The sequence below is a fragment of the Larimichthys crocea genome, chromosome I (genome assembly GCF_000972845.2).
Source record: "Larimichthys crocea isolate SSNF chromosome I, L_crocea_2.0, whole genome shotgun sequence".
Lineage (NCBI taxonomy): Eukaryota > Metazoa > Chordata > Actinopteri > Sciaenidae > Larimichthys > Larimichthys crocea.
The window spans coordinates 41,650,267-41,661,232 of record NC_040011.1 but is presented as its reverse complement, the minus strand read 5'-3'; the positions used below and the strand labels follow the sequence as shown (position 1 = coordinate 41,661,232).

Below are 10,966 nucleotides of genomic sequence, written 5' to 3'. Positions count from 1 at the left end.
CAGGTAATCAGAGAATAGAATACAAGACAAAGAGACACTGGGACGCTGTACATGACAAGACGAACGCGACAAACAAAGGGAGCAAAGAGACTAAATAGAGGGAAAGTAGAGGGGAAACAATCAGGCACAGGTGAAACATGAGGGAGGCAGGTAATCACACCGGGGAAGGCGGAGACCTGAAAGACAAGACAGGAGGATTACTGATAACATAATAGTTCCAGACATGACAGGCTCCAAATCTTACACACTGGACCTTTAACTATATCAGCTGTAGTAAGACTTGCCAGCTGATTATGATTGGACTCATCTTCAGTTACGTGGCAACTTGTTTGTGCAGTCACAATAGAGACAGTGCAGTGAGAGGTGTGTGCAGCTCCCAATAGGTCAGTACTATCAATATCTGCAAACAGAAAGCCAGCATAGTAGGAATGAAGAGGATTTGTGCTTTTCTCTTAATCTTGTAACCATGGGCATACCGTTATAAGTTCTATTTGGTTTTATGGTTTTATGTTTTTGTAGTTTTCAAAGCTTGTAACTATTCCATCTTAGCGTTTTATTTCCATAGGTATATATTTCCTTTGTTCCAGATCATGTCTGCTCCTGCTACTTCTCGTCGTAAATGTCTAAACAACCCTGACTCCTTTTGCTGTATTTGTGCTAGTTTCACCATTCCAAGTCAGAGGAAAGCAAACATCAGTGCATTTGTCAAACAAGCATATTTTGCATATTTTAAAGTAAAACTCTGTGATCAAGACAAAGCCATGGGCCCCTCACAAAGCAGTGTGTCAGAAGAGTTTACAGATGTGGACCAAAGGAACACGTGAAAAGTTGGCATTTGGTATCCTCGTGGTTTGGCGAGAGCAAAAAGATCAATGGACTGCTACTTTTGTTTAGTAAAAAAAAACCCTCAGAATATAACAAGAAAAATAAAAGTAAAATAGGATATCCTAATTGACCGTCAGCTATAAGAACAATGCCTCATTCAGCTGACTACCTCCTCTAGAAGATCTGAGTGATGTTTGAAGAACGCAGTAACAGCAATGATACAGATTTTAAAATTCACGAGGATTCAACAAACAATATATGTTAAGTACAGTATTTTTCATATTTTTTAAGAAAACAGGGATCCTATAGTTCAAAAACTTGACGTGATAGAGAAAAACTGAGATCATTTTTGGATCCAGCACCCAAAAATTTGTTAAAAACAGCTCAACAAATATTGTAATCAGTGAAGCGTGTCTCTTTAAGAAGTACAAATATGCAAATTATAGAATGAACCTGCTCTCGCGCCTAACGTTTATCTTGCCCTAAAAAGGTAACGGTTTGTCCAACAGTCCAAGGTCATTATCATGATGAACAGAGACTTCTCTTTAAAAACCTGTGGGTGACTACTAAATAATGCATCTATATACACATCTGCACCGAGATATAAAGACTTAAACCGTGTTAACGTCTGTATTTGTTGACGTTTATCACCGTTATCGTTAACTTAGCACAGCCGTTAGAAGCACGATACAGAGCTCGAGCACCTTTTCTCTTATAGAGGGGGGCGGGGCTAACCCGATCCCGCTCATTTGATTTGCCCGCCGCGTTCTTGCGTCATCGTGCACATACAGCAGCAGAGCTACTAGTGATGGGAAGTTCGGTTCTTTTTAGGGAGTCGGATCATTTGACTCAGCTCGCCAAGAAGAAGAGCCAGCTCTTTTCTCCCTGGCTTTTAACCAAGTTTAGGGTATCTTAGCATTTATCTGAACTTTTTTGTAATTATGGCATTATATCAGAATCAGAATCAGAAATACTTCCCAGGTGGAAATTATTTTTGTTATAATACTCCAGTATACAAACAAACATATGTAAAAAGTAACCATCTATTAAGAACACAAAGCAGAAACACCTACATGAGTTTCTGAGATTTCTGTCTCATCGACATGTTCAATACTTGCCTTAAAAACCTTTTGTATGTCATCTGATACATGTATTCTGCCCCTCGGTAGACTATCATGCCACTTCAGGCAGCTCAAGTTGACCACAAAGTGAAATAAAAAGGCCGTAAAAAGTGTTATGTGAAAGCGTTACGTGTTTTTTTTTTTTTTTTTTTTTTGGTTCTAAATTAACGTGACCAAATGTTGCCAAAGCGCCACTGTATCAAATGTGATACAAAAATATCTCATAAACAACATGATGTAGAAAAAAAAACATTTTTTAATAACATCTTAGTTCCATAAATCTGAATTTTTATGGCTATTTTTTGATGGTCAGGTCTTACAGGGTTAAAAAAAAAGAAGGACAGCTGTTGAGACTGTTGGATGCACCGTCCCATATGTCTGTGAAGGTTGTTTGTGGGATTCGGAAGTCTGACTCCCAACTTTCTACAGAAAGATGTTTTTTAAGAAATTAATAGCTGTGTCCCACTTGAAAAAAATACATATATACACTCAGGAAAGACTATAATACTTTTACAGAGATGTGGCAGCCTTATTTTGCATATATGGATGCATTGCCGGCTTCTATGATGGACGGGTTGTAGATTTGCAAGCTCTTTGCCGTCAGTGTTTAATGTTTTTCTACCTTGCCTCTCAATTGTTTTTCATTATCTTTGTTCATTTATTATTATTATTAAATTAATTAATTTTCTCTCTTTCTCTCAGTTTGTTGGTGGGTGGGTTGGGAGAGGGGTTTGGAGTTGTGTATTTGTGTTTTCATATATAAATATATATAAAAAAAGTTGTTTGTCGCTCCTGCTCAATACAAAAGCTAGGCTTTTGCAAAAAAAAAATCAGCATTCTGCCTTTGTGTTTGGCCCATCATCATTCACTTAAAAAAAAAAAAAGATCCGGCTCTTTGAACCGGCTCGTTCACGGGCACATCATCACTGGGAGCTGCAGGACAGTGAGCTGCAGCCCGGAAAGAGACAGAAGCTTCTTGTAGCAACCGCGGAGCTAGCAGCTTTACCTCCATGTGTGTGTGCGCGCTGTCACAAGGCTGAAGAGTCCGGGCTGAGGACGCATTTTTCTGCACTCTCATATCTGAAGAGCACGGTAGACTGCAGCGGAGCGGCAGGGACGCGGACATGGCGACATCCAGCCCGTGTGTTGTGGTTAGTTTCTCCCTAACAACCGAAATTAAATAAAAGATAGAAGGTGGCCGCAGGTCCACTGGAGTAACACAGTGTCCACACTGCGCTTTATAAAGCCCGTGGACACACTCTGCACTGTCTGCTATCTGCACGACCTGTATATTAACCTTGTTAGACCTTTTAATTTAACAGATAACAGTATTTATTTATTTGCAATGTAACGTGGCCTGCGTCTGTGGAGACACGCGCTCTCCACGCCGTGCGTACGTGACGTAAAGCAGGAGGCTTTTTTTTATTTTTTTATGAATGCACTAAAACTGTGTGTGTGTGTGTGTGTGTGTGTGTGTGTGTGTGTGTGTGTGTGTTTACATGATTGTACACAATTACAGTGAGCCACAAACACACTGAGCTGTAAACAAAGGAGCACAAGTGTGCACAAGATACAGGTTTAGATGTGTCCAAATGTTACTTTAAAACAACTTAAAAGCTCATAAATAAATATTTTTTTATCAGAACTCTCTCTCTCTCTCTCTCTCTCTCTCTCTCTCTCTCTATCATATATATATATTATATAATATATATATATATATATATATAGTAAGGTTTAGTGTCTTACAAAGAAAACACAGTTTAAACCTGTAGAAAGTTATCTGAAAAAGAGCTTGTTTTTGTTTTTGTTTGTTTTTTTGCATGGAAAGAAAATCAAATTAATTAATCCTCTCCCCTCTGCCAAATCAATAATGGACGAAATGCAACTTTTGTATTCGACCCCACAGATTATCTTACCTACCTCGTCGTCGTCGATAACAAGTTGAGCCTACGTGATCTCCATAAGAGGAGCGAGTGAATGAATTACTAACGTGGCCTGTTTTTTGGGGTTTTTTTTTATTTACAGGACAGTCTAAACATTTGGCTGACACTCCTGCTGACGCCTTAATGAAGCTGCTGAATGCACATTTTGCTTGAGACGGCACTAAAAGACTGGAACATCCTGTCTCACATCTTAAATGAAATTAGCTGCAGAGTGCGGTCCTGCCAAACATGAACTTTGTTTGCTCAAACTTCCAATTTGGCCCTGTCATGAACCTCAGTTTATTGAGTTATTTTTTTCTGTTTGTTTTTTTTTACTATGTAACCTTGTGCCTTAAATAACAGACAATAATCCAACAGTTGAAAATGCTCCGTCGGATCATGTTACAATGAGGACATCTGCTCAGTATCATTATTATTAGAGAGTGGGATTGAAAGGGTGTAGCCCAAACAGATGGGCATGTTTTTCCATCTTGGCAGGGACAAGGGGAAATCATTTATTCAAGTTCAAGCACATGTGATGCGATGATGTCCAATTTGTGCAATCCAGTGGTTAGAGAAGCTGCGAGATTTTGTTGACTCGGAAAGATCCAAATTCTGCACTGTTATAAATACTTTGAGTCTGGTTGTGGTCACTCACAGCCCCTCTGGCTCTTGGACCAACTCTCCCAGCTGTCACATGATAGCAGTTATGTTGTCTCGGTTCATGTGGCATGCTGTTTAAGCGAAGGTAATTTGATTTTACAAATCATAAGAAATACTTCCAACCATTTAAAGAATTAAGCATAATCTGGAATTTCTAGGACGGCATATCGGTTGCCAAAATCTTGATATTTGGATGTGTTTACTTAGGAGAGACCTTCAGTAGTGGCAAAAGGAAGCGTTCACTGACTCATAATGGAAAGAGTCCTCTTTCTATGAATATATCGTTTGTGTTTACTGCCACTGACAACCGTCTGCCACGTGCTAAACTCAACAGAATCGGGCATTGTCCTCCTGCGGTTGTGTTTTGTGGCATAAAAATGTTGAAAACCGCTGACTGGGATGTGCTTTGTAGGTCACACAGCTTGACTCGCTGTATCATAGACAATACACACGGAAGGTACGGTGTTTCTCCAATACCAAACTAACCCGGGTGATCCCTGAGCTCAATAAAGTCTCACTTATCTTAGCTTCTAACTGTAGAGGCAGTAAAATATATGGAGTAAGTCACTGGGAAAGTAGACCACCACTGATCTCACTCTCTCACTCTCACCCTGTATCAGATGAGTGCCCCGTGTGTCCCGTGTTAGGTAATAGCCTTTTCTGAGATTTCTTTTAACCCCTTCGTGTCATGTTGTATTTCAGATCAGTGACGAAGAGCAGGGCTATGACCTGGACCTTTTCTGCATACCAAAGCACTACGCCTCTGACCTGGAGAGGGTGTACATCCCACATGGACTCATCCTGGACAGGTGGGTTGTCACATTTAAATGATCAGGATCAGCTATGAGGTGGGTTGCCTGAATGACGGGTCGACCCGTCTGTCAGATTTGTGATTTAGCGATTAATGCAGATAATATTTGTGTGTTTTCATCGTCTCTGTTAACTGGTTGTCTGACATTATTTTACCTCGGAGTGCTTTGGAAATGACAGCTATGCCTGCTGACACAGAACAGAAAGGCAACAGGAACTACTGCTGACTGTAGCAGAAAACTGAGCTGACTGTCCTCTCTCTCTCTCCCACGTGATCCCAGAACAGAGAGGCTGGCCAGAGAGATCATGAAGGAAATGGGGGGGCACCACATTGTTGCCCTCTGTGTGCTTAAAGGGGGTTACAAGTTCTTTGCAGACCTGCTGGACTACATCAAGGCCCTGAACAGGAACAGTGACCGCTCCATCCCAATGACAGTGGACTTCATCCGCCTCAAGAGCTACTGTGTAATATATTAGTTTTTTCCATATTTGTTTAATATCGCTTGATTTCCTCAGACGCAGCACTCTGGTCTGCGTACTGTAAGCGAGCAGGTCTACCTTTGTAGAACTAACATGAGCTAGCTGGAAGCAAGACAGACAAACGGCATAAAGAGCAGGTCAACACCCTATACAGACAGCCAGTTGTAAAAACAGACGAGAAGGAAAGAATATATCCTCGAGGAAACCTTCAATTTCTTTCCCATTCGACCTGTTCTGTGTGGATTGTAGACTGACTTTCCACCAATAAGATTATGCGGAAATTATTCAAATAATTAAACAAATAACTTTATTAAAGTATGTTTATGTAAAATATTCTTTAACATATATATAAATAACACCTCCTGTAGTTCACAATTCTGTCATCTGCTTCCTCTCTCTTACTCTGTGCTGCCTGTCATAGTATTGTAAAAACTTTGCAGTGACACCGATACTCTACCACAAGTGGGTTTTCCTGCATAATATACTAGAAAGAGCAGTATATCTGATAACAGCTATATCTGCAATATATCAGTCAGTATTTACTATTAACACATGGTAAAAGTACATAAATCAATGAAAATCTGAGGAAGTCTGAAGCACACCTGGTGGAGGAACAGACCAAAACAACATGTGACTTCACAGAGCCTGTTGGGATTAAGGTGTTAAAGGTCGAGTGTGTCAGATTTAGGAGGCCTCTATTCACAGGCAGAAATGGTGATAGAAGATTCATAACTGTGTTTTTATCAGTGTATAATCACCTCAAGACAAGAATCACAAACTGCAGGTCCTCTTGGCAGAGTCTGCCATGCTGCACCACACAAACCAAAAACAGGCTCTGTGGAGGGGGTTGCAAAATGTAACTACGTCTGCAGATAATCTGCAACAGAAAATGTGAATCAATACCTGTTTCCCTCCCGTACTGTGATGATTGTAGAGAGACAAATTACTTAATTTGAGTGCTTTGGAAGTCCTTGTTCTTCAAATCAAATCAAATTTTAATTGTGTAGCCAAAAGTCACAAAGTACATTTGCCTCAGAGGGATTTACAGTCTGTACAGGGAGTGACACCCTCTGTCCTTAGACAAAGAAAGACACAAAAAACCCTTTTAACAGAGATTCTTATGATCCTAACCCATTCACAGCCACCCATTGTTCCTTTATAGACTTTCAGACCTGTACGACATATGATGTGAAGTCTGCAACATGTCCCCTCCTTCATTCTGTCTCCTCCTCCTTGTCCTCACAGAATGACCAGTCTACAGGTGAGATCAAAGTAATCGGTGGAGACGACCTTTCTACGCTGACCGGCAAAGTAAGAAGAAGTTTGTGACTAAAGCAGTATTTGAAGACACATTTCACTGCTCTTGTTGTCCGTCATGTCTTATCTTACGACAGTATTTAAACAGACGCTTCAAAGCAACATGGCATAGACGTTGGTATTTTTGCAGTTAAGCAGCTCCAGTTTCAGATTGTACTACTACTACTGTAATAAATACGTTTGTTCTGATTATATTACTTGTGATCAAAAACTAGTGAGTCGACAACGTGCTAAAAGAGTCAAACAACTAGTATTGTTCTGGTACTCATTGTAGAGTCAGTGGTTCAGTCTCGTCTAGTCTGCATGTCTCAAATTACTCCTTAAGGCTGCATCAGTGTGTGGATGTGAATGGTTAGTTAGTTAGCCAGAGCAGCAGCAGTCGGTGTGTGAATAGGCGAAAGAGAGATGTCGTGTAAAAGCGTCTCGAGTGGTTGGAAGACTTAGAGTCCATTTACCATTCCAGCATTGCTCCTCCGGGCCCTGTGCCTGAAAACCTCTCCTTCCCAGTTGCCTGTGATACAAATACTAACACTCCCCCGCACAGTGCGGGCAACCTGGCTAACAAACTGAGCAAACATTAGATAACAGCAGCTATAGTTCACAACAGTTTACTTCAGCGTCCATCAGGAAAATCACAGAGTTGATGTGCAACAGAAGGGAAGCTGAAAACATTTTTTTAAACAAATAATATGATCCAGTTTCACCAAAAGCAGTGAAATAGTTGTTGGTGTGTGACTTACGATGAGGTATCGTACCCGGAGCACAGTTAGAAGTGTGAGAACGACCCGATTACAGATCTGTGTGGAAACAAGTTTCTATTTCTCTGTCAGTTGCCAATAATGACATTTATTTTCTTAGTTTAAATTCCCTCCTTTCACTCATGTCCGGTGTGTCTGTGTAATATGACGACAGAGATAGCAGACCATTAAACTTGTAGTACTACTGTCACATTCCTCGAGTCCAGTCGCATACTTAGATTAAATGTTTTTTCTTTCACTAAAACAATTGTTCTCTTCTCTTTCCTCACAGAACGTCTTGATTGTGGAGGTATGTACTGATGTTTTCTGTCTATAATAACGTGCACCACTTTCTATTCCAAGGCTGCTAATATGACATTCTCTTTTTTTTTTTTGCTGCGTTTCAAGGATATTATTGACACGGGGAAGACAATGAAGACTCTATTGCAGCTCCTCAAACAGTACAATCCCAAAATGGTTAAAGTAGCAAGGTAACTTGATCCCCCCCCCCTTTTTTTTTTAAACTGCCTTTCAAGTATAAACGCCTCTTGTTTCTCTGAATGTTTCCTGACAGGTTGTTGTGGTTTTCACAGCGTTACACTGTCAAGTGTGTCACGCAGATATAAAGCATTTTGACTGACGATGAACTCGGTTTCTGTCCTCAGTTTGTTGGTGAAAAGAACACCGAGAAGTGTTGGCTACCGACCGGATTGTAAGTTCAAGACACTTTGTGTTTTTAAGCAGACTATTTGTGAGATTTATACTTAGTATAATGTACACAAAGTATGCTGTCAAATGAGGCTTTGCATACTTTAATACATTGATTTATTCACCTGCTTCTTTCAGTTGTAGGATTCGAGGTTCCTGACAAATTTGTGGTGGGGTACGCACTAGACTACAACGAGTACTTTAGAGATCTAAATGTAAGTATCTAAGAATCTAATGAGTGAAGTATTCATGTCACACACAGGGTAGAGTTTGTACCTCTCCCTCTAAACAAACATGTAAGTCAATAACATGCTGCGACACTCATCGATCCTTTTTTTTTGTTTTGTTTCAGCATATCTGCGTCATTAGTGAAACAGGGAAGGAGAAGTACAAAGCATGAAGAAGCCTCATCGCTGATTTTAATGTTCGGTTCTATTCTTTTTACTCTCTGCGGTTTGTTTTTATATTTTTAATGAGTTCATATTTGTGTCATAAAAAGTACTCTGGCTGCTCAGGGTCTCTGAGGATACACTGATAATCCTGACATTGCTTGTTTTAGCCACACACACACCGCACGCACACACACACACACACACACACACACACACACACACACACACACATAGACAAGATGAGATTCATCCTTTGAGACATTTGATTGCCTTAGATAGAAACCACGTCTGGGTGAAGCAGCATGGAGCCCAGCTTCACTTAAAATTAGTGTAATTCTTCTGTATAATGCCCCCCCCACCCAACACTGATTAATTATTTTTTTAAGCAACTGAGTAATTTATTCAGAGCAGTGCTGCTAACTTGAATTACATTATCACAATTGTTGTGCTACAATAAGAATTTGACGCACCTCCTATTTAATGAAATGTTGCTTTTTATTGTACTTTCACCTGAAACTATCGAAAGAGGATGTTACATGTTCATCCAAACACATTTCTGTGTTACCGCACGTCGTGTAATAAGATCTTCTGAGGATACATCGTGTTGAGAAGTGACTCAGTGATTGATTAAACACATGGGTACGTATGCTGAAGATGAAATATCCTCTTTTATGTATGAAACTCTTTGTCTGTACGAAGCATCCACACAGCTCAATTCTTTGTGGAAGATTTTTTTTTTTTTAAATGCTGGAAAATATGTATAGTTTTTTTCACACGTGTAAATGTTCAACTGATAACCGTTGAATCACATGTTTGAAGTATGGACCTGTCATTGATCCAGACATCATTTCTATGGTGGTCATTCAATGGTGCTGTCACTGTAAACCAATGTCGCTGTTTTGCAATACCAGCCATTAAATGTTCACACCTCCTCCTCTGACCAGTGGATTCGACTACAGAGCTTTCTGCACACGGAGTATTGAACTGGTTTCTGGCCACGTGATAGTCTAAGTACTGTAAATAAGATAAATGACCAAATAAGTGATTCAATATGTGTCACGTCTAGCAGATAACACAACTGTCTAGGAATGAAGTAACCTGATCTTCTGTGATCATGTTATCCTGACGTTCATCATCTGAGCTTCACGCTGTTCATCTGTACAGTAGGTCAGTGATTACGGCCAAATGAAGGACGTGATCAGCTAAAGGTTTATTCCAAAGAAGAAGATTATTATTTGTTGCTGAACCAGAGCTCATTTGGTGTCAAAGATCGTCTAGTAATATATTTCCAATATTTTTTTGAGCCACAATTATTTGAGTTTTTCAACCATTCATTTCACCTCCGCTCACTTATCTCATGTCAGATTTTTTAACTCGTCATGGTATGTATGCATACAATGAGACTGATATTGAAACAAGATATTTCAAGAAATGCAAAACTTATTATTTAAAATTACATTCCAGCAATCGGTTTGATATGTTTTAAAATGATCATATTCATTTAAAAAAAAAACATTTCAGTGATTATTTGTACCGCTTAAGAGAATTGAGACACAACTGAGAGTTTCTTCCTGAACCAGAAGTTGAGTATGGAGCATATTTATCTCACACTGTGCTTTTAATGTGTTCAGTTATTTGAAATTGTTCCCTGCATGTCTTTTTTTAATTATGTTGCACTGATAAACCTGGACGGTCTGCAAGTCACACACACACAAAAAAACTTATATATGTCAATGTAATGACTTTTTTTGTCACTTTAATCATTTATATTCAACTCAACTCAAACTTTATTTATGAAGCAGGTTGCAAATAATATACATATAATACATAAAAATTAATTATAACAGGTTAAGACAAATGCTAAGATACTATATATATACAGGGGCGCCGTATAGGGGGGGAAAGTTAGGACAATTACAAGGGCCCACGACTAACAGGGGCCCCAAAAAAACACCAATATAAAATTATTAAACCATCATCATTGAGTATAT

General features: G+C 39.5%; 1 protein-coding gene across 1 annotated transcript; it reads left to right on the top strand.

Annotated features, from left to right (window-relative positions):
• Positions 1 to 2,848: 2,848 nt before the first annotated feature.
• hprt1 (hypoxanthine phosphoribosyltransferase 1) lies at positions 2,849 to 9,915 on the top strand. The gene is made up of 9 exons (XM_027285931.1): positions 2,849 to 3,097; positions 5,234 to 5,340; positions 5,623 to 5,806; positions 7,067 to 7,132; positions 8,168 to 8,185; positions 8,284 to 8,366; positions 8,541 to 8,587; positions 8,722 to 8,798; positions 8,936 to 9,915. The coding sequence occupies exons 1-9, from the start codon at positions 3,071 to 3,073 to the stop codon at positions 8,981 to 8,983; spliced, it is 657 nt and encodes a 218-aa protein (XP_027141732.1). The 5' UTR covers positions 2,849 to 3,070; the 3' UTR covers positions 8,984 to 9,915.
• The last annotated feature ends 1,051 nt before the right edge of the window (positions 9,916 to 10,966 follow it).